The 23424-nt window shown below is 47.5% G+C and overlaps 1 protein-coding gene across 5 annotated transcripts; it reads right to left on the bottom strand.

Annotated features, from left to right (window-relative positions):
- Nucleotides 1-1992: 1992 nt before the first annotated feature.
- Nucleotides 1993-21653, bottom strand: LAS1L (LAS1 like ribosome biogenesis factor). 5 transcript variants are annotated; one of them, XM_068963019.1, is made up of 14 exons: nt 21322-21633; nt 20468-20593; nt 19406-19475; nt 18499-18580; nt 17352-17645; nt 17028-17074; nt 16056-16165; nt 14279-14364; nt 13869-13919; nt 13370-13576; nt 12867-13014; nt 7100-7608; nt 4198-4348; nt 1993-2289 (listed from the first exon to the last, which is right to left on the bottom strand). In XM_068963019.1, exons 1-14 carry the CDS (start codon nt 21510-21512, stop codon nt 2178-2180), a joined length of 2184 nt encoding a protein of 727 aa, XP_068819120.1. In that variant the 5' UTR covers nt 21513-21633; the 3' UTR covers nt 1993-2177. The 5 variants fall into 5 exon arrangements, with proteins under 5 accessions (XP_068819120.1, XP_068819121.1, XP_068819118.1 ...); XM_068963020.1 differs by having other exon boundaries at nt 4198-4345; XM_068963017.1 differs by lacking the exon at nt 13869-13919 and having other exon boundaries at nt 21322-21653.
- Between the last annotated feature and the right edge of the window lie 1771 nt (nt 21654-23424).

The following is a 23424-nucleotide window of genomic DNA, read 5'->3' as shown; positions in this document are numbered from 1 at the left end:
GGATATGACTTGGACCATAAAGAAGGCTGAGCACCAAAGAATTGGTGATTTTGAACTGTGGTATTGGAAAGGCTCTTGAGAGGCCCTGGACAGCAAGGAGATCAAACCAGTCAATCATTAAGGAAATCAAACCTGAATATTCATTGGAAGGACTGATGCTGAAGCTGAAGCTCCAATACTTTGGCCACCTGATGCAAAGAGCCAACTCATTGGAAAAGACCTTGATACTGGGAAAGATTGAAGACAGAAGGGCCAACAGAGGATGAGATGGTTGGATAGCATTACCAACCCAATGGACATGAGTTTGAGCAAACTCTGGGAGATACGGAAGCTTGGTGTGCAGCAGTCCATGGGGTCACAGAGTCAGACACAACTTAGTAACTAAACAACAATTACCCAGGTGGTACTGATATTACCAGAAACTCAGATCTACACCAAACTGTTAACTTGTGTCCTTGGGCAAACCCCTACCCTTTTTCTCTGAATTAATGTCTCAATATACTAAATTAGGGGACTAGATTTCCAAACATTTTTTTAGCATCAAAGCCCATTTTGAAAAAATAGAAATTTTATATAGGATACCAATACATACACAATAAAAATCCAGGGTGCTTTAGAGAAGTGCTGAAGAACCAAGGGTTTGTAGCAGCCATCTTCCCACAGAGCAGATGCTGAGGCTGTGTCCCAGAATATATATTTGCAAATTCCTTGAAAAGATGTGGCCTAGATGCTCCTTGAGGGCTCTCTTCTGACATTTTTGGCCACTAAGACAGCATTTCACAGGAGAGGAAAGCACTGGAGGGAAACTTACCTGTGCATTTACCTGTGCAGACTGCTCTGCCCATGCCTGATGGTTGGGTCCACACAGCACAGGAAATCTTAACCTTTGGGGCTGCTGGGCTCATGGGTCCCTTCAATAATCTGATTAAATCTGTGAACTAGCTCTAGAAAAATGATTACATACACATACCCAGGAAGATATTCAGGATATCCTCTAAGTGAACTCCCTAGTGTCCTAACTCAAGTTTAAAACCTTGACTAGTCTCTGGCAGTACACTTCCATTCAATTCCTACTTAGCATTTTATAGCATATGCCTTCTCCTCTTCATCATTGCTTATCTTAGTCATTTACGGAGCAAGCATCTTGGCTGGAATATGGCCTGGTTCTGTCCCTTGTTTCGCTTTGTGCAGGCCCAAATTGGCCTCGCAGGTGCCCACTCTTTCAGCCAGCTATCACGCTCCTAAGTTGGAGTGGAGGATATTATAGTCAATCTTACCTTCAGCCAACCACCACCCTGGAAATATCACCTGAGAAAAACAAAGAACTCATGTACACCAGGGCTTTCTTAAGACACTTAACAAAGGCATCAGGTTATCATAATTGGTGAATTTTGTTCTTTTTCACTGGGCAGAGGGCTCTGAGGGGTGAGAACATAATTTATTCATCCCTGTCTCTTGACAGCTCAGGACTGACAGGGTAGGCACTGAGGGTCTTAAGGAACTGTGTGACCACAGAAAAGCTCTGGGTCAGTCCCTAGGACATTTCTCTGCTCCAGTGCCCACCACAGGGAGGTCCATTTTATCTTTTCAAGGCAAAAGGAGTAGACAAGTGACAAAGGAAGATTTATCTTTGGCTTTCAACTGTTGTTTGGTGCCCAGTGAGGGAAGGCAGGGAAATGGGTCAGAAGCACGCTGGGTAGCCACAGGAAGACCTGGATCTTCCAGCTGTCAGGGAGGTTCTGAGCTGATTCCCCTGATGCTGGCTGGGCTTTATGACCAATGTCTCTTCCGAGGTCTGATGCTTCTAAGTGAACTGGCCCCACATTACATTTGAGTGAAGGGAGTAAAAATGGTTTGAGTCAGGAAAAAGGCTTAAAAGGGGCAGTAGACCTACTTCTGCTGTTATGATCCCACCTTCTCAGGAGCCCCCAGAATAAAGGGAGAAGCACACAACCCCAGATCTCACAAAACAACTGTGGCCTGTTTATTGTTTTTCAAAATAAAAGAAAACAACATATATTCAAAATTCTACTATGATGGAAAGCTGAGCTGATATGGCTGATGCAGGCTATCTCCCAGGTTGTTTTCTGGAGCATTAGGTGGGTACACTGGGGGAGCAAAGGAGGGTAGGCTATTGGCCCACTAACACTTAATGAACACCTATACCAGGGCAGTCATCAGAAGAGCTGTACGCCAGTTTTGAGCATATGAAGCTCATCCTGGCTCCAGAGAAGTTGGTCCAAGTTGCCACTTTCATTGCTGCCACTGCTGCAGCTCAGGCCTAGGGTGCTACAGAGAGAGCGGAGAAGAGTGGTCAGTCAGGGAAGGAGGCAGTTTTAGGCTCTGGAGGGGTTAAGGGTGCTTGATGTGTGTGTCTATGGGAAGGACCTCCCCTCTTGCCTGGCTTTACAAAGAGACTGGAATATATCTGAGAAACCACTTCAAGATGGGCCCCAGGGGTGGCTCTGCCTTCCCGTCAGTTGAAGGAAGAGGCAAAGGAATTGAACTTTTCAAATGAAACTTTATCTAGAATCCCAGTACATAAATCAGATTAAAGCAGAGCTATTTGGGTTGAAGTAGGAAAGGGAGACCACCCCACCCCACTCCTGGGTAGGTATTGAAAGTGACTGCCTTAAAAGGCTTTCTTCTAAGGTGCTAGATCTTGGGAGCACAGAGGACAGTGGGCTGGATCCCTCCCACTCCAATAGCTGATTAAGGGGCCCATGGCCAGTTATAGGCTGCAGGGCTTGTCCCAGCTCCCATCCTAGGATTGCAAAATTACCCTAGGGAGAAGTCTGCCTTCCCCTTCCCTGGTCCTGCTTAGAATACTCTTTGCTTCCCCTTCTTCCTGCAGGTCAAGTCATTCCAGGTAGATAAGGGTGAAAGTTAAGAGCAAAGCCATCATCCTTCCTCCCAGATCCATGGTTACACTAATGTAGCTGAAAAACCCTGAGAGATGATCTAGCCTCATCCCCTCCCATCATTCATCATCTCACAGGCAAGGGATCTGAGGCTCAGAGATGAGAAGGGACTTGCTCAAGGTCACACAGACAAGTCAGAGTAGAGCTGAGACAAGGAGCAGGAGTGGGCATGCCAGCCCCAGCTAAAGAATTCTCCCTACTACAAGGGATGTAGGACTGGGCCTCCTTCTGGATTTAATAGCTCTACCTGCCCACACTTCACCCTTGATAACTTGATGTTCATCAAGACAGCCTTACCCAAAGGAGAGGAGGGCTCTCTCGCAAGACATATGGGACCCACTTTCAACTACAGAGCACCTGGCTTCCCCAGCTGCTTCCTCTCCTCTCCAAGAGGCCTGCTGCCCAGACCTACAACAGAGTCCACAACACTGCCTTGGGCCTGGCATGCTGCTGGGGTCCCTGTGTTCCATAGCCCATTCTCTGAATGTATAGGGGAAGAGGGGCTTATCTCCTATGAAGTGGGCAGGTGGCACAGGGACAGATTATTTCAGGGGCCCACAGAGGTCTCTGTCTTGTACTCACAGGATTGTCCTGGTCACAAAAGCCCCACATTCCAGAACGTACAGGCCCTCTGGATGGGCTCCTTTGTGTTACCAGCGGAACCCCTCAGCAAGGGTTGCTTGGTTCCTGGCTACCTGATGACCCAAGGGCTCCTACACTTGTGATCCAGAGGTGAGTTTCGAGGGACAGCATGGAACCCTGCATAGGCCTTGCTACCAAGATGCCTGGACAGTGCAGGGAGGCCTATTGATTACTCTGTGCACCTTTGCTCAAATCCCAACCCTTTTCTGAACCTCAGTTTTCACCTCAGGAACAAGAAGAGCTGAATTAGAGCACTCGGGTGTTCTTGACTTTTTAGGAGTAGTGGATCCCTTTAGAGAATCTGATGAAAGCTATGGACCCTTCCCAAAATACAGACACACACATACATACAAACACACACACACACACGTATCCACACACAAACCAGACACTTCTGAGAGGGATGCCAAGCCAGTTTTGTGTGGGGCTGCCTCACTGGCCCTCCACACTAGGGGCTGGGAGTCTTGGAAAGGGCCCAGCCAGGGACTAGAGCTTATATTTCATTCATTTAAACCCTGACAGGGGACAGTTACCTCCCCCATCCACCCCATTCTATGTTCTTCCCTCCCTCCCTTCCTCCCTCCTGCAGGAGGCAAAGAAAGGGGTGAGAAATCCTGCTGCCATGGGCACTCACCCAATCTTGCATGCTGGGGGTTCCAGCCGCTGCTCTAACACAGGCTGGTCCAAAAGATACATGGTGTCATAATTCTCCAGCATAAGCTCTGCTGGGTCCTCAGTCTGACCTGGCATTCGACCTAAGGGGAAAGTGTCCCATCGCACATCTTCTGTGGAACAAAAGGAGGAGGCAAGAGAGGGCTGATGAGCTAGTTCTCTGATGGTTGCACAGGCCCACCTATCCTATCCATCTACCCACCTTACTTCCCCACTTAGCATAGGTTCTCTGTGTAACTCCAACCCCACTCCTCTATGCATCATTTCTCATGAGCTTTTCTCCACCTTGGTGCTCCCCATCTCTTCCATAGTACCCCACACACTCTTCATGTCTGTTCTGTGTGTTCACAAGCAGCACCCCCACCCCAGCCCACCCCCTGCATACCATGTACACAACTATAGACATTTTTGTTCCTCTCTGCTCTTCTTCCATTTCCCCAAACATGTCCCTACACAAATAGAATTCCCATTGCATCTCCTCCTCAAAACCAGATACCTCTGTATATCTGAATAACCTAGACATCCTGCATACATATGTCCCCCCAGTATGTCTGAGAGCCACACCATTTCTTAGTGGCCTTGCCTTGAGAGATACATATGAGATACATATACAGGCCCACATACTACCTCAAGGTGAATATTCTCTCAGAGGTATCATGCTCTTCCTCCCCACTGCAAGGTCCTACTGCCCCCAGATGCATACACAAAGAACATCCCTTCTCTAAGGAAGGGCTGTTTCAGTGCATATCCCACACCCTACAGACACCTAAATATACATACATAAGCACACAGACCTAATCCTCCACTCAATGTTTCCAGTTTTACTCTCTGCCTCTCATACACAAATCTTTCTCATATAGAAATCTTAATGTCCCTGCATCCCCACATATGTATATACACATACAGAGGAAGCAACAGTGAGGGGGAGAGGGAAAGATTTCAATGCCCTAGCCTTTCCCCATTCACAATACCACCACCCCCCCTTGGCCCAGCCCCCTATACTCCACTTAGGAATAGATGATGTCAGGCACTCCCCATCTATTATGTCCTATCATTTAAGTACCTTCCACACAGTATTATACTAAATCCCCCCCAAAAAATCCCTTCCCCATCCTTACACTAGTACATTCAGTGTTTGCAAGCAAAGCCTTCACTGGTGAGTTCTTCCAAACAGATCCAGTTTCTGGCCTCTTACATCTCCCTGGTACCCAAAGAACTCTCCCCTGGCATTCTGGAAAGTATCAACCCAGGACTACAAACTTTTATGTTACTCAAAGAGCTCCCTCAGGAAGGGATGTACCTCTGCCTGCCCATCCCCTAACCCCTGGTTCTCTTACAAGAAGGAATTTGTGACTGCATTGCCCTATGCATACAAAGATACCTCTGTACACAGGAACCACTCCCTCCATGTCTGCCACTGACCTGACCATTCTCCCTCCCTCCCCATCACTAATGTTCCCAATTATGTCTACATCATTGCCCCTGCCCCTCTATAGCCTTATACCCTTGTACATGTCCCCTCAGTGATAGCACAGACCACACAGGCCATCTATGGATGGCTGTCTCACTGCCTGTTCTCAGGCCTTTCCATATCACTCCCCGCCTTATTGCTTCCATTTCTCTCCCACATACATATGCCTCCTGGTCCCCATGGGTCTTGGCAACCCTGTTTCCTTTTCCAAAAACATATGACCATGTATGCACAGATGCACCTACAGTCCACTTCACACCTTCTCTTTTTACAACCCTTACTCTCTCTCCCTCCTTCCACTTCACTCTCTCACTCTCTCTCTCACACACACACTTCTCCTCAGTCACTGCCCCTCCCTTTAGATATTTTCAAGCATAGTAGTCCTCCCTATCCTAAGACAGTTCTCTGTCACTGTGCCTTGGTGTGTCCAGCACATGCAGGCACATACCCATGTGCATACACGCAAACATGAACATGTTCCTTGGTCCCTAGCACTCAGGGTCCCAGCCCTTCCATCCACGTAAAAGCAAAGACTTCATTTTTACCCTAAGCTCCTCACTGCCTCTGCCTCTCCCTCTATAATCTACCATGTCTACCCCATACCACACCCAGTCCCAGCTGTCTTCCTTCCATCCCTCCCCCAGGCTCCATCACATAGGCTATGCCCAACATCTACCCCTGCCTCAAGTGTGTACACATGCCTATGTGCAACATCTCAGACTTTTCATTCCTTTGGCATCCCCCTAGCTTAAGGTCCCTGCTTCCCAACCCAAACGAGGACATTCACCACCCTCAGGAACAGATTCATGTTCCTCTCACCTATCATCCGAGTCCCCTGCTTCCTACTGGCTTTGTCTCACTAACTTGTACGCTCACCAAAAAAACTGTCCTGTTCCTTATTCTCCCCCTTCTGATCTCATTTCCACTTCCTCTAACTGAATACCTCTGGGTTCCTTCTTATACATACAGCAAAATCCTGTCCTATCACCACTCACTCAGCCTCCACATGCCCATATACATTCACTTATACACAGATAGCACTATACTTCAGCTCCCTGCACCTAAACACTGCATGCAAAACACACATGCAGAATCACACATATATCCTCCCCCAACTTGTCACTTTCTGTTTTGCTTCCCAGTGCCTACATCCACACCAACTCCTCTGAATGCAATATCTGCATGGGGTAGCTGGCAGCATGACAGTGCTAAGGTCTCTGATGCTCACATGTTCCATCCTAAGGGGGAGGGAAACCAGCTGTCATCCACATACTGCCTCATGCTGGCTACTTCCTGCTACTTGCCATCCTTTCTTGAGGGTTGAAAGGAAGCTTCAAGAGCCAGCCAGAGAGGGAAGACAGATGTGGGGAGAAATAGTTAATAGGCTTCTTACCTGAGCTAACTTGCCATGCAGAGTCCTGCAAAGCTCCTCTTTTCTGGGCTAGGAGCCTGGCATTCTCAGCAGTGGGGGACTCTTCCTCTGTAGAGAAAGGTCCCACCTCCATCCTGTCTTCCTCATCTTCATCATCGTCATCGTTGTCATCGTCACCATCATCTTCCTCCTCTTCTTCCCACTTCTGGTGATCATTTCCCTCTTCCTCTTCTTCATTCTCTTCTACCTGATCTTCCACGGCTTCTTTGTTCTCCTTCTCATCTTCCTTGACATCATTCAGGTTGCCCTGCTCCTCCTGTTGCTGGGTTTCTCCTTCAGGCCCAGAGCTTGAGCCTGCTGGTTTGAGGATCAAATACAGGTTGTCCACTGTGTATGGAGACTTCCCAATGGGGGAAGCCTCTGAACCCTCCTGCACCAGATTTTCTCCACTCTGGGTATAAATGGAACAGATGCGTAGCAGCTTCTCCTGCTCCTCTTCTGGCAGGAACTGCCCCATGGCTTTGAAGATGCTAAGCAAAGGGAGGAATGGAGTAAGAAAGATTCAAAATCTCAAGTCACTTCATACCCAAATTTCAGTTTGAATTTGGTCTCTGAGCTTCCAGACCTGCCCTGAAAGGCAGTTCAGAGCAGACAGAACACAGGACCATGGACCCTGAACAAGCTCTATAATTCATCTCTGTGGTTCACTTCCATTCTCAGTAAAATGAGGACAATAATAGTACCTAACTTAAAGGGTTGTTGAATGAACTAAATAGTTCACATAGAGTGCCTGGCACATAGTGAGCAAGCAATAAATGATAGCTATTAATTGTACTGAAATGCTATATAAATATAGAAACTAGCCAACATGACTGCAGAGCTGGACATGAAAATGACAGATCCCTTTCTTTAGCTAGGCAATCTATGCTGAGCCCCAAAGATATACTGAAAGTATGTGGTACTCCCTCCTCATGGAACACAAAGTGTGATCCCTTTCTGGGAACAACTACAGCCAAGCCTGGAATGGAGGAAAAGCAGCAGCTGAAAAGACAAAGCAGGGTGTGGGAGGGAGGCCAAATAAGCACTGTAGACTTGGGTACTACAAGAGCTGGGGGGAGGCAGAGAGCACAAGGTAGGCAGGAAAGTTCAAGGGAGGGCTTTGTGCAGAGACAAGAGCAAGCACACAGGCCTGTGTGTATGCAGTGAGACTAGCCTAGCTCGAGGAGTAGAGCTTTGCTAAGGAGCTGTGGGAGCAAGAGAAGCCTGTAAAGGTTAAGGTGTGTTTATGTTGGGTGGAGGGGTTCATCGGATGTTTCTGAGCACAGGTGATCACTGCCTTTCTGAAGATCCCCAGGGTGACCATGTGGAGGATAGCCTGGTACTGCAGCCTGAAGTCAGGGAGACTAGGGAGTCAGTGAGGACTCACAAAGGACACTGGCAGTGGAGGTGGGGAGAGGGAAGCTGTGAAGAACAGACAGACAGACAGCAGGGCTTGGTGATCAGATGGTAGGGGGCAGGCAGAGGAAAGTTAAAGGTGATGACATCGTGCACACAAAGGACAGTGCTAACAACTAAACTACCATCAGATACAAAGCCACTGGGAAGGAGAGCTTCCTCCATTGTGGGGGAAGAGGGTGAGTATCCCTTGCAGAGCCTCACAGAGAACCAGGCACCTAGCAGACACCTGATCACTGCTGGAGGCATGGGAAGGATGCACAGATGGATAGTTTCCTTCTAAGTGTATCGAGTTTGAATTGTAGGTTGTTCATGGAAGGAAGTCGCTCAGTTGTGTCTGACTCAACTGAGCGACTTCCCTTTCACTTTTCACTTGCATGCACTGGAGAAGGAAATGGCAACTCACTCCAGTGTTCTTGCCTGGAGAATCCCAGGGACGGGGGAGCCTGGTGGGCTGCCATCTATGGGGTCACACAGAGTCGGACACGACTGAAGTGACTTAGCACGAGCAGCATGGAAGGAAGGGCCATGTGCTCAGTGGACTATTTTCTCTCTGGGGCCCATAGGCAGACCGGCCACATAGGTGTGGTTGCTGGTCACTGGCTGCTTAGGACAGGGCTGGAAGCTAGTGACTCCACTGGGAGACTGGGAGACCCTCTCTGCAGGGCTGATTTCATATTCTAAGATGACACTGGCTCAAACTGAATTGATATTGGCTGGTTGGGGGAAAAAAGCTCTCAGAAAACCTTCCAGCCTTACTAAGAAGCAAAGCCAGGGAGAAATTTTTTTCCCTTTCATTGCGGTCCATTAGTACGATTAATAATAAATATTCTTAGGCACTTGATCTTGGCAAGACACCATATAACTACTGTTTAGTATTACCCTCTTAAGCTGTCTAATCTGACCACTGAGGTATAGGGGTGATAAGAATCTTAAAATCCATCTCCTTCCTCAGGTTTGCCTGGTCACATCTAGGGACTGAGAAGGTCACAGATCACACTGGTGGAAATAAGATGAACTCTGGACTCATAAGCCCTGGGCCCAAATCCCTGACCCACCATTAACAAATTGTATGACTTTTAGATAAGTCACTTCACTCTATTCAGAGCCTCAGTGTCTTTCTTATCTATTAAATTCAGTGTCTGTAATATCTCTGACTCCAAAAGATTGCTGTGTCAAATGAAAAAGCTCCTACAAACACAGCATACTTGTCTGATACTTAACTGCCAATGGTATATTTTATTTTTCCTCTGGGGAAAACGAAAGTCATGTTCTATATGTGCAATCTAATGGAACACTGTATAAAGAACACAGGAGGAAGCACAGTATATCTGGATTCTGGTCCCAACTCTGACCTGAAGACTTAACTACTGACTTGCAGCATAATACTTGAGGAAATCCCATTTCACAACCTATGTAATGGTGTGATTAGGACTTGACTCACTGATTATCTAAGAAAGGCAGGATCTGTGTATGAGAAATCATACCCAAGTGAGCTGCTATTACTGCTGGCATGTGTTGCATCCCTCTGGTATGCTTGGGTTTGGAGAAGATCTCTGTGGTCCAGACTTCTCCAAGACCAGCAGCTTCCACTCTGCAGGCACTTAGGACTGGAAAGTACTTTAAAGGCCACCTATCCAAACCTCTCCATGCTGTTCTTTTCATTCCCTCCCCCATTACATACATATGCCATATTCCTTCAGAACTTTGAAATTTCCTTTATTTTTTCTCTTGCTTGAATTGCTCAAATGCCTCTAGGACTTTCTGGTTCTCCTCCCAGTCTCCCACCCATTTGTATCATTTTCAGTCTATAGCAGAAAAATTTGGAGATTTAGCTGTTTGGTTCAGTCCCACCTCCTGGAGGTCTTGCACTCGATGACTTTGTCAACAAGGCTACTTTTTTCTCTTTTAAGTTACTTATAAGATATAACTGTGACCCAAATGTCATTAGGATTCAAGAAAGACTTATTGACTCCATGAGGAGAGAATAAGGGGGGCTAAAACAGTCTAAGCATCCAGACTCCCACTTTGTTTATTTCTCAACTCCCACCAAAGAGAACACTGCTGGCAATGACAGCAGAGTATAATTTAGTTCAACAATATTTGCTGAGGTTTGTTTGGAGCCTGGACTTGCAAGTGTGCTGGGGCACAGATGGCTAATGTAGAGCCCTTGCCCTTGAAAAGCTTAGTCTGATAGAGGGAAGGAGACACTAGGAAAAATAGATATGACAAGAAAATCTCAGATTTGAGAAGTGCTTGAGAGAATCAAAATGACAGTGTAGATAGTGCTGCCACCAAGTGAGACAGGAAGCAGAGGAGGAAGATCATTTTGGGGCTGGAGTGGGGAATAAGGCAACTAATGCTCTTTCAACCACAGTAAGGTGCCTAGAGGCCATCCAAGGGGAAATATCTGGCATGCAGTCAAATACAGGAGGTTGAATTTCTGGGGAAAGGCCTGAGTTAGATAAAGAGATTTGTGCCTTGGTACTTTACAGGAAAAATTTTTTTTAAAAAAACAAGCACAGTTATTTCAAGGAAGGAGTAGCAAACAGTATCAACACAGCAGACAGGCAATGGACAAGGGCCCACTGGATTTGGTAATTAGGTCAAAGCAGCTCTAGGGGTGAATGTCAGATTGCAGTAGGTTGAGGAGTAAGAAAGTAGTGAGAAAATTGAGACTGCTGAATGTAGACCACTTTTCTGGGATGTTTTGATGGGAGAGAAAGGAGTGATTAAGTTGCTGATAACCCAATAGAGGGATGCAGGGTCAAAGGAGATTTGGCTTGTGTTGTTGTGATTGTTGTTTTAAGATAAGAAAAATTCAGACACTGTTCACAGGTTGAAGAGCAAGAGCCAGTAGAGCAAGGGAGAAGCTGGGATGAGGACCCAGGGATGCTGGTAGAGGTAGCTCCAAAGAACAGGTGGAGGAGCAGGCTTCGAGGCTGGGTAAGGCCATCTCATCTTGAGACTGGCGACAGTGCTGAGCATAGCCGGAGCTCAGCTCATGAGGTCTGGATCTCAGGTCATAGGGGCCCTGCCAGAGGCCTCCATGTGCTCGAGGAAGCCAGGGTAAAATGGGGGAGGGGTTTGAGGTGACTAGTAAGGGTTTAGAACAGTCAAGAAACAGGAGAGAAAGTGGGCAGAAAACAAGTAGAAGCTCAGACAAGCCAAATTGAGACCTGGCTTGAGATCAAAAATCATACCTCTGCAGTGGCAGCAATCTGCAGGGCTATGTGGTTTTCTCCAGCAGAGCTCAGCTACCTGGACTGAGGAGTGGGAGCAGACTGGGAAGGATCAATTCCAGCTTGGCAGTTTGTAAATCAGATATGTCAAAGGATGGGCAGAGTGGAGGGTGCTGATGATGGGTGACTGAAGTGATCAACCAAAGACAGGACTGAGGAGAAGCAAGACTGAGGCAGGTAAGAAATGGACGGATGGAGGTCTGGATGCAGGCAAAGAATAGATGCTATGGGATGCAAGGGTAAGAAATGGTAGGACAAGAGGTGGTAGTCACAAAGTGGGATGCTGGGATATAAGCTTTCAGAGGTGGAACAGCTTTGAGTAATGGAAATGAGTTGTCAGTGTAGTGGAGGATGAAGGTCACTGAAGTTGAGGAACTGCAGTGTCAGATGGATCACTCAAATGAAACAAACACTGCTCCAAAAAGCAGGAAGATAATTGGGTCCTAAAGGCTTCCATGAGTATGAGGGGAGTGGTGTGGGGGTCAGGAAATGACAGAAAAAAGGAAAGAGAGACAACCACAGGTATCTACAGAACCAGTGCAATATTCATTTTGACCATAGCGCTCAGAGTGGACTGGGCAAAGGGGAGTCAAGGAGGTATGATTATCACAATAGGTTGGGGCAGAAGCAGAGAGACCTTTGAATGTCAAGCTAAGCAGCCTAGTCTTCATTAGGAAAGCAATAAGGAGCCACTGAAGGTTGTTAAGCACCTATGAGAGGTACATTTTGGGAAGATAATAAAGACATCACTGGGCATACAGTCAGCGAAATGGGTTCAATAATCAACAGCAGCTACCATTTATTGTGCACTTATTCTATACAGGCCACTGTGCTAAGCACTGTATGGGGGTGTCTTATCCATTTTCATACTGGACTCAGTTCAGCCACTTCTTAATCTCTGTGATCTTAGGCAAGAATATATCCTAACCCTTCCCTCTCTGGGACTCAGAATAATTCTCTCATCTAGAGGGGAGATCTTTGCAAGGAGGGGGGCTCTTTGCAAGGGCTCAATCAACTCTGCCATTCTAGGCCTGTGACCCTGAGGCCTGCAGCATCTCACCCTCTTATTGGATGGTATTCAAAAGACTTACAGCTGAAGGAGTTGGGGGCTGGCCCAGCAAGGTGAGCCCAAACAGGACTCAACCACCTGGGGCCAGTCAAGGGAGGCAGAGCAGTTGAAGAGCCTCCAGTTCTTTCTCGCTTCCCACTGGCTGGCAGAAAACCGGCGGGCGTTCCGTCCTGAGAAAGAAGACAGGGCCTGAGAAGAAGGAAAGAGAAAGCCACCCACCCAATCTTGCATCTAAAAAGTTTAGCTGTCCCTCCCTGTCCCTGCAGACTTCACCTCCTCATTCTAAACCTCCCCATTGCTCAAAGCATTCAGAACCCTTGGCCCCAGCCCAGTTTACTTGGCTCTGAGCAGAAAAAGGTGAAGGGAGATTTGTCCACTGCTGCTGCAGGGCCCTCCTGGGCCGACCTTAAAGGTTTAGCCTTTAACATAGGATCTATCTGCCTGGTGCTATTCAGTATGAGGACAGTAGCAGATGCTCTTGCCTGGGCTGCATTAAGCCCTGGGGCTAGGACTAGTCTTCCTCACCAGTCTTGGTGTTAGCCACAATCAGTTCAGTGGTCCATCTGAGGATGTAGGTGGGCCGGATCCCAGTGTTCCCCAAGGCTGGCAGCTCAGAGAGCATCCTTTCCAACAGGGCCTGCGTGAAGGTCTGGGAGTGCAGGCCCCTAAGCAGGGGCTGCCAGAATTGAGAGAACGGCTTTGGCACCAGGATGTCATCCAAGTCCACGTTTTCTGGTTTGTGAGAAACATCCATTGACAGGAAAAGGGCAGGCAGGGAGGGAAAGGGAAGAAGGGAGGGAAGAAGGAGGAGGAGAGAAGAGGAAGAGAAGAAATCGAGCAGAGAGAGGGAGAAGAAGAGGGGGCCCCACCAATAATAACAGAGTTGCCACCGCAGAACAAAAAGAAACATGAGAGCAGAACAGCAGGGAGAGAAACCAGTTAGTATCTGGCAAACAACTGACTCAAACCAGAGTACAAAAGAAAGAGAGCTCTGGTTCTAGCTTCAGCTTTGTCAATAACTCACTGTGTGACTTTGGGTCAGTACCTTCCCCTCTCTGGACCTCAGTCTGCCCATCTGTAACATGAGGATGTTGCACTACATGACCTTACAAGGCCCTTCCAGTTCTGTTGTTCTAGCTCTCTAGCAAGTGGCTAAATCACAATTAATATGGCAAAATAATGGCATTAAGACCCCCACCCCAATCCCAATCCACTCCATCTCACCCCACCCAATTCCAGGCCACCTAAGAATAGCCCAAACCAACAACTACTTTTCAGTGGGGCTACATTCTGCTCCACCAGGAGGGGCTTCCAGTAGCTACAGAATGGCATGAAACAGCCCTTATCCCCTGTCCAGGGCCACCCAGCCCACCCCTGGTGTTCCTGTTCAGGATACCCGTACCCTAAGGCTGTAGTGAGTCTCCAGGACCCTACCTTCATACTCTATCTGCAAAGCTGCCAACTGTTCAAACGTAGGGATGAGAAAGCCGTCATCCAGAAAAGCATCTAGCACAGCCTCCCTGGAGCAAGAGGACACTGAATTAAGTAAACTGAAGCAGGCAGAAGACCCCCTTCTACTCCCCTACCCACTCCCAAGGCTGCCAATGCCTCTGACTCAAAGGCCAAGCCAGCATGGGAAAAAAGGAAGGCAGCTAACAGTTGGCTTTCAGGCCCCTGCCTCCTGGGTCAAGGACTCAGCCAAAAACTGGGATCAGTGGGTTTTGAACAAGCATCTACCAAGCACATACTAATCTAAGGCCCATAACAAAGACAGCAGTAGCTGAACAAGCCCAAAAGCACAGATGAAGGAAAGTCCCAGGCCCACAAAGGAGTTAAATGCCTGTGGTCATAGGGTCAAGGTCCTGCTCAGTCTTTTCTCTTGACAGTTGTCCAGTCTCCTACCCTTCCCTTTCTCCCTGTTTGCCTTCATTCAAATCTTATTCTCATTCCTATGGACTGCAAAAACCCAGAACTAAGATACAGAGGTTGAAGCCTAAGCAATAGGGGTAATCTCTCATTCCCATCTAGCTCAAAGCAAAATCAGTGTCAGCTGTCTCCTCTGAAACTATAAGTTCCCTAAGGGAGTCTCTTCTAGCTGACTGGGCTGAGGCAGAACAAGAGCTCTCATGGTGTCGCAACGTCTGGAGGGTTGTCACGCTCAGGCTCAAGGAGGAAAGAGTTGTCCTATCCGTCTCCCATCTCCTCAGGTCAATATCCAGGAATAGCACTTAAAACAGTCAACCAGTTGCCTGCTCAGCATGATCAGGCAGACACTACTGTATAGCACAATAATAGTTTTCCCAGATACTGAGGTAGTCACCACTCACCTCTTTCCTGACGGGTACAGCTAAGAAGCCTAGGCTGGGCAGACACTGATAAAAACACCATCTGAACTATTAATGTCCTAGGAATAAAGACATCAGGAACATCCTAATCTAACATTACATCTAATCTAACATTAGATCATCCTAATCTGCGCTGAAGGTACTGCCTGCTACCCAGGCCCACTCTGTCACCTACACCACTTTCCTATACTGTCAGTTTCATCACAGATTCTTTCCAACCTCTTCCCAAAGCCCTTTCCAACTGAATTCAGGTAGCAAGCCCCAAAGAGCCAGGGAGGAGAGGAATAGATAGACACTGTCTGCTCTGGTTGAACTGAGTACTACTTTGGGGGCGGGGGAAATAAGGCTCATGGCCATAATGGGTGGGTCAGTGGGAACTTAGTCTTTCAAGGATCCAAGCCTTGGGAAGGCCCCTCCTCTGTCCCCTCAACCACAACTATCCAGGGGATGCTGATACCCTCTCACAGCAGTTTAAGAGACCAGCAGTGCCTACCATATATCTTTTATCTCAAACTCAGATAAGAGACAGGCAGTGAAAAAGCAAAAGATTCAGGGCTCTTCCTAGTTGCCAAGAGTTTCATATACCAGTGGACACAGAGAAACAAAGCTGGCCAGGGGATGCATGACAGTAAACATTACTTCCTGTAGCCATTTCAGTGACTCAGAGTAGGCAAACCACACCTGGTAGCTTGCAGGGCTTGCAAAAGTGGATCATGCGAAATACAAGGTCACCCATGGGGAATCAGGATTATCCCTGGAATTTCCTACAGCAGAGGCTGGCAAGCTGGGATATGAAAACCAATTTCAGGGAGGCTGTTACACTCTACCCTAGAAGAGTAGCAGCCCCTGATTACCTAGTTACACACCTGTTCTCGAATGTAATGCCCTTGAGCTCTGCCAGGATGCACTCTACAGGTGGGGACAGGTTATTCCACGCTTTAATGGCCTGAGGTAAATGCCTATATTTCTCCAGCACCTGCCAGCAAAGAGGGTCCCATCAGAAGGCTAGTTCAGCCAGGTAACCCTCCCCCATCCCTCCAGGATTCCTTCTCATAGGACCTCTCAGCACTTCCCTTCAGGGGATATGGCAGGGTATGCAGAGGTGAGCTCACAATGTCCCTATTGGCTCTGCAACTAAAAATATCCTGACCCTCAAGCTCCAGATTTTGTCTTTTTCCTCTTCCTCCCTCCCCACCCCCCAAATTCCCTGCAGCTCCCAATAACCTGATAATCCAATACATAGATATCCAATGGGGGCATTTGGTTGGAGTTGGGCAGAGACCCTTGGACTAAGGGGTGAGAGGAAGCAATGAGTTATGGAAGAAGGTGAATCAGGAGACCCAGGTTCTTGTTCTGGTTTTATCACTAACTGCATATGTAACCTTGGGCCAGTCCCTTCACTCATCCGTGGCTTCAATTTCTTCATCTGTGAAAATGAAGGATTGAGCTGAATGGTTTGTAAGCTACCTCCCTTTCTGCTAAAATAGCACCCCATAAGCTCACCTGATCTAGGAAGGCTCCTGGATGCCATTTGTTGATCAGCTGCAATACAGTAGGTCTGTGCAACCACTTACATTCAGTTGTTCCCTACCACCCAGTGGGGCCAGTTATCCACAAACTTCCATCATCTGCTCCTTTCCATTGATGTGGAAGATCAGCCAACAGGACTCTGCTCCTCTTGTCTGGCTTCTATTCCCCTCCTCCCCATTTCTAAGAAGTTCCCTCAAGCTTTGCCACTTTTCTTTCAATTTCCTTCTCAGGATTTCTCTCAGTTAGCTGGCAAGAGGGAAGAAATGGCTAGGCAGGTAAAACAGGCCAAGTCAAGGGCACATTCTTACCTTAAACTGCTCCTCTTCATAGGATACCAGCAGTTCTCGGGCTCTTTCTGAAAATAGAATAGGGGAACAGATAGAGCAGCCAACCCTGTGTCCTACTCCTTATGGAATTTTGACCCCCCTCACCTCATTTCCTGAGTTGTAAAATGGGAACTAGAATTCTTGGCTCTCTTGCTTCACAGGGCTCAACGAAGATGCTTTTTGACAGTAATTTTCTTAAGCTAAGCCTCACCACAACCCCAAAGGAAATACCAAGCCAATGAAATAACCAGAGTCAATCATAAGCCTGAGTCTTCTCACGAGCCCCTTTCTGCAACAGACACCTACCATACAACTGTTTATGTCTCAGAGCCTTTTGTAAAAGCGGATCAACCTCTTTGCTGTCTTTGTTGCCTTCGTGGTCTCCGTCAGCCTTGACATTCAGCTCTACACTTTTCTCCTCATCCTTAGGCACTGGATTCTGTTCTGTGATGTCATCAACAACAATTTTCTTATCTTCCTCTTGGTCTGCTTCATCTGTCTCTTCCCTCTCCTCCTCCAACTCCCAGGTCTCTCTCAGGCTGTTCTCCATTTGGCGGCACCAATAGGTGTTCTGGAGCCAATCCAGGACAAAATAACAGCCTAAAAGAGGGGAGGAAGGAAAGCAGTGCCATAGTAACAGTCACAGGCAAGCAGCTCCTCAGCAGGCCCCCGTCTCATCTTGCAAACATTATGGGAAAGCCCCAGGGAAAGAGGCTTGGCTCCAAGAAGACACAAATCTCACATATCCAGAAACAGCCCCTCTTGCTCTGGGTTATCCCCTGTTGTTTGCTTCCTCCCACTCACCAGCACATTTCCTAGAAAAAAACTAATACCAGACTTGAAGATGGGATGCCAAAAACGGAATGGGGCTAGCAAGTGGAAGAACAGAGACTCAGCCCCACTAGCTAGTTACATAGCCTTAGCCAATCAGGTCTCTTTCCTTTTCTAGATCTGTTTCCCCAACATGAAGGGGTTAGGCTGAATCAGGGGTTCTTAGTTGGAATGGGGTGTCCAAAGAACTCCTGGACTCATGATATTTGATGGCTCACACTTCTCAACCCACTCCCCATTCCCCTCCTCAGGCATAAAATTTAAGGGGATGCCAAAAAACTCAGTAATTGAGACAACAAAACAGGATCAGACGAGTGCCCTGCCACACTATATTGGAGCCTAAAGCAAAAGGAGAAATCAGTATTATTAATCCTATTTTTATTCAAAATGTTTGATATTTTGATCACCGTAAGTTTTTCTGTATTAAAATGTCATTTATCTTGATTATTGAGCTTTTGATATCCCCTTAAAGTTTGTGTCCAAGGTGAATGCTTCACTTGCCTCACCCTAGTCTCAGCTCTGACCCCAGGTGAAGACCCTCCTCCCTCTCTCTCTCCCCACAGTGCCACCCAGCCCAAGCTTCTGGGCTTAACTGTGATATGTATACTCCCTGGGGACTCACCCCTACGGCAGTCATTTATATGGGGCATTTTCTTGTGGGTTAACTCATGGCGAAGTTCAACAATCCAATCCGGAATGTTCACCTGATTGTGGAGGAGGGTGTGCGCGCAGAAATTAGAAAATATTAAAGCAGAAAGGGCCACAGAGATGAATTAGCCTGGCTTCTCCCCATTTTACAGATAGAGAAATGGAGGTCCTAAGAGGAGGTTCTGGTCTTAGTGGCAAAGCCAAAATTAGAAACCAGGTCTCCTGATTCTCTTTAGGCTCTGTGGAGGTGATCCTGAAAATAAGAAGATACTTGCCTCCCCCAACCACCAACTACCCTCCTCCAATGAAGAAGACTCCTGTGAATGAGCATTAATAATCACCTTCCTCAGCCTCCTTTTACCCTGCCTGCACCAGTTCCTCTCCCAGGATACCCTCTACCCTTCTCTTTCTCCCTTTCTTCCTCCTTCCCTCCCAGACTTCCTCCAGGAAGCTTCTCTTGATGGCTGAGAACCTGTCTGCCATCTGTGTCTCTACACACCTCATATACTCACTCAAAGCAGAAATGTCTTGCATTTTCATGCTGCTTGGCTGGATTTGTCTCCTCCCTCAGACTGACAACAGCCAGAGGGCAGACACTTTAACTGCCACCTCTTTCTTATCCCCACCCAGTGGTGCACTGGGGTGCCTCAGCTTCACCTGGGCCATTCCCAGCAAGGTGGGCAGGCCAGGCCCACTGAAGACAGCAGCCATAAGCAAGGAAGCAAGTCTGCTTCTTTCAAGCTAAAAGCTGAGGCTCTGGGGTTCTTGCTGGGCTTGGCTGACAGTGGCGGGATAAGCTAGTCTCTATACCCACTAAATGCCCCATTTAGTGAGCCCTTCTGAGGAGAGAGAATTGAGCAAGGCCACTTTATCATACACACCTCCTGAGCCAGGAATTTGAGAGGGAGCTTGGCAAACTTTGTCTTCCTCTCCGAGATAAGGTTCACAAACCTGAGTTTGGGGGAGAAATAAGTGGCAGAGCCCAAGTAACTGCTTTATTCAAACCAGTGGGGCTTCAAAACACCTTGCTGAGTTACTGACACCTTGCATTTCCACAACCTTTCCAATGACTGTTCTTTCCTGTTCTTACGGTTGGTGTCAGCCAGAGCAGGAATGGTTCCGTCCAGTCCAACATTACTGAGAGTCTGCCCTATACTGCAGCCATACAGATGCTCTGGCCTTCAAGAGTTCAGTCTAGGATAAATAACCATGACATAATATAACATATTATGCTAAGACATAATATGTTATAAATGCTAGAACAAATGACTACATCAAATGATATGGGGAGCACAGTTAAACAATGGATAAGGTAAGAAGAGCTAAGGAGGACCTTAAGGCAAACAAGGAAAACAGTATGAGCTAAGCAAAAACTTTGACAGATGGAAAACTCAGAGGCAAACTTTTTCTTGATGTACATGAGACAGCAAGACCCACTCTGAGCCACTCTGTAAGTCAGGAACTCCTGGCCCACATCTCGGTTTCCACAACTCAGCAACCTTTCAGTGTTCGTGAAGAGAATGGGATAAAGGTGTAGACAAGGGTAGGGATTAGAAAAACCACATTAAATCATGGCCAAGAACATCGAAGCATTCAGAAAGGTTCCTCTAGGTAAAAGAATAAAAGGGAGAAAATAAATAGAACTGTAAAGGCTGGGAGAGACCCAAAGAGACCATTTGGTCTAAATCACCCTCACTCTATAGTCCAAAGAGAGGGGAAGAAAAATGGAGGAGAGAAGGCTCTCAGGAAAAAAGAGGAATGTGTGTTAACAGGGGGTTACCGACAGCTGTCAAGTTAAGCAATCACAGGGTGACCCATACACAAGGACACACAAGGCATTTTGCTTCAGGGAGCACCCAAAGCCCAACTCGGCTTATCGTGCAAGCCCCATGCCCCCCACCCTCAAACCACCCCCCACACACCCCTACCCATGTAGGTCTTACCTGACCAATGCCATGCCATAGAGCAGTCTAAGTTCATCAGTGCCCAAGCCACCAGTTACATCCATGAGCTTACAGCGTACCAGGTCAGCAGTAGAAGCCACTGCCAGGGGGAGTTCGTTGCCTAACCTAAAGGGCCACAGTCCAGCACCATCATAAAGGTCCTTTACACTGGCCCACCCTCCACCTCATAATCTAGCTTTCTGTAGGTTATTCCAATTATATACTGGCTAAAGAGTGTGTTATCAGACACAAATCAAGAAGCTGGGAAGATGGGGGTGGGGGGTGGGTAGGTAATGTCCCTGGGATCGAACAGTATACAGGATGCCTAACTGCTACACAACCAACCAACAGTAAAGTGTGGACACACCCCTTTCACCCTCAACTCATTCAGCTAAAAAAAAAAAAGCTTATTCTTGGAGACACTACTCTTTTGTCTGCTCCCAACTCAATCTTACCAACTAGACTGAAGCGCCCCATTCAAACATGGATTTTTCAGGCAAGCTCCCACCACCCTTTCTAATTCCAATAGAAATCCACCCTAGAGTGCTACTCAAGCCCTGCCTGGCTCAGCCACAGCAGTTCCTTCAGTACCCACCCCAAGATGAGAGAAGGTAAGGGTTAAAGCTCACAGATTTGACAAAAACGCTGTTGAGGCACACCCGTTTCTTTCCGCAAATGGGATTAGTGCAAGAGCTTTGCTGCGACTTTCCCCCAGGCACACTGAGACAAGCAATGCCCAAACCACGCGTGGGAGAACCATTAAGCATTTAGGAGAAGACTAGATAGTAAGGCCTTAAGAAAAGAAGTGAAGTGCCACCAGCACGCAGGCAGGAGGGCTAAGCCAACCGCCTTACCTGCTCCTCCACACCGTGATGCGGTTCAGCGCGTACCGCTGCAATTTATAGTCGTCACTGAACAGATACACCATCACCTGATCCCACTCGGCCCTGCTGAGCCAGGCGACCACGATGCGCTGGGCCCAGAGTGGCGACGACCCTTTCTCTTTGACGCACTTCCCGCACCACGCACTCCACACAAGATCCATTCCCCGGGGACCCAGACCTGGCTCAATCTCGGATTCCGACCGGACATCAGGCTCAACATCGGGCTCAACGGGCTCAACATCGAGCTCAGGCCTTGTGCCGCCGCACTGAAGATCAGCCTCCATCTCATGATCAGCCTCCATCTCAACGTGCTATCCTCACTCCAAACTTCCGCCCGCACCAGCAGCCAATGGGAGAGCGTGACCCCGACGCAAGCCCGCCTCCCAGCGTTAGCGTAGCAAATCGAAACGCGAGAGCTAAAGGCTGCCCAAACCACAAGCTAAGGGAAAGGCCTCGCCAACCGGAAGTGTTCTTTCGTCAAAGCAAGCGTTCTAGCTGCAAACGTTCATCCTCAACGTTCCACTAATTTCCTGGTTGCTAGCAGGCTTCTGTCCCATACCCGGCGGGACGTGTTTGGACTGCAAGAGGAATTTTAGTTTGAGCTCCTTGGCGGGCGGCGGCGGGACGTGTCTGGACCGCAGGAGGAATTTTAGTTTGAGCTCCTTGGCGGGCGGCGGCGGGATTATGGCCGTTCAGTGTACTGGAAATGCGCTTCTGTTTTTATTGCCGTGAATCAGCATCTGACCCAGTAAAACACTGTGGACAGTAAAGCAAGACTGCACAGCAAATATCATCTAGTATCTAAATATCTAAAATTGGGTTAAAAAAAATCTGAGTTTTCACATCTGTACACTGAGAAGTTTAGATTGGGTAATTTCTAGGTTCTTTTCTATAGCTGAAAATTGTAGGATTTTTCTCTGCCAGCATTCCACTGCTATGTTGGTTACCACATCCACAAAGGTATACTTAGTTTTTCTGCACAATTCCTTGGGATTCCGGCTTTCTAGAGGGGAAAGCAATATTATGAAGCCCTTCTAATTTTGTTGTTGTTCAGTCACTGAGTCGTGTCCAACTCTGTAACCCCATGGACTGTGGCATACCAGTCTTCTCTGTTCTCCACTATCTCCCAGAGTTTGCTCAAATTCATGTTCATTGAGTCCGATTATGCAGTCCAATGAACTATCTCATCCTATGCTGCCCTCTTTTCCTTTGGCCTTCTATCTTTCCAGCATCAGGGTGTTTTCCAATGAATTGGCTCTTCCCATTAGGTGGCCAAAGTATTAGAGCTTCAGCAACAGTCCTTCCAATGAATATTCAGGGTTGAATTTTGCAGGCTGGTTAGAATGTGTTCAAGACTCTGTTTTAATATTTTTTTCACAGAACTTATTTCCTAATCTAACACATGAGAGAGAACTGTTGCTAACACACCAGCAGCATTGCTGGGAGTAATTCTTTTTCACTTTATAGCAATAAATCCCAATCCATTTTCTATGTGCTTTTTTCTCCAGCCAGCTTCTCCTAAGATCTAGTCTGCCCATAGTTCTTGAATGATAGTTACTCTGTTCTGAGCAGCCCAAGCATCTTCCAGAAACCAGATACCCTTGCCATGTTCAGGATCTTAGCTGTGTGCAGGCAAAGATGGGTAGATGGCTTATGTGACTCCTTAAGATTCAATCCAGTCAGAAGAGCTGCCAGGTCTGCAGAACTCATTCATGAACATTTTGGTGGTTTAGAGGTTATTTTTGGATAGTACTTTTCAGGTAGGGCTTCCCTGGTGGCTGAGCTGGTAAAGAGTCCGCCTACAATGTGGGAGACCTGGGGATCTCCCTGGGTTGGGAAGATCCCCTGGAGAAGGGAAAGGCTACCCACTCTAGTATTCTGGCCTGGAGAATTCTATTTACTGTATAGTTCATGGGGGTACTCTATAGTACTTTTCAGGTAAAGGGCCCTATCCTTCTCCATTCCCTCTCCATGAACCCGAAGAATGATGTGTTTCAAGAAAACTTGACCAAAGCACTTAAGAAGAGTACCATTTCTAGTATATGGAAAATGAGGCCTGAAACCTATTAAGAA

The sequence above is a fragment of the Capricornis sumatraensis genome, chromosome X (genome assembly GCF_032405125.1).
Source record: "Capricornis sumatraensis isolate serow.1 chromosome X, serow.2, whole genome shotgun sequence".
NCBI classification, from domain to species: Eukaryota; Metazoa; Chordata; class Mammalia; order Artiodactyla; family Bovidae; genus Capricornis; species Capricornis sumatraensis.
This window is presented reverse-complemented; position numbering and strand designations above follow the sequence as displayed.

Bases quoted from the DNA above. Each gene is read 5' to 3' on its own strand.
- LAS1L (XM_068963017.1), bottom strand. From the start codon at position 21,653: ATGGAGGCTGATCATGAGATGGAGGCTGATCTTCAGTGCGGCGGCACA. The intron at 13,577-14,278 runs GTAGGGTCCTGG...CTCACAAACCAG, and splicing joins TTTGCAGATAGAGTATGAAG to AAAACGTGGACTTGGATGAC. The intron at 4,349-7,099 runs GTAAGAAGCCTA...TTTGTTCCACAG, and splicing joins TGCATGGCAAGTTAGCTCAG to AAGATGTGCGATGGGACACT.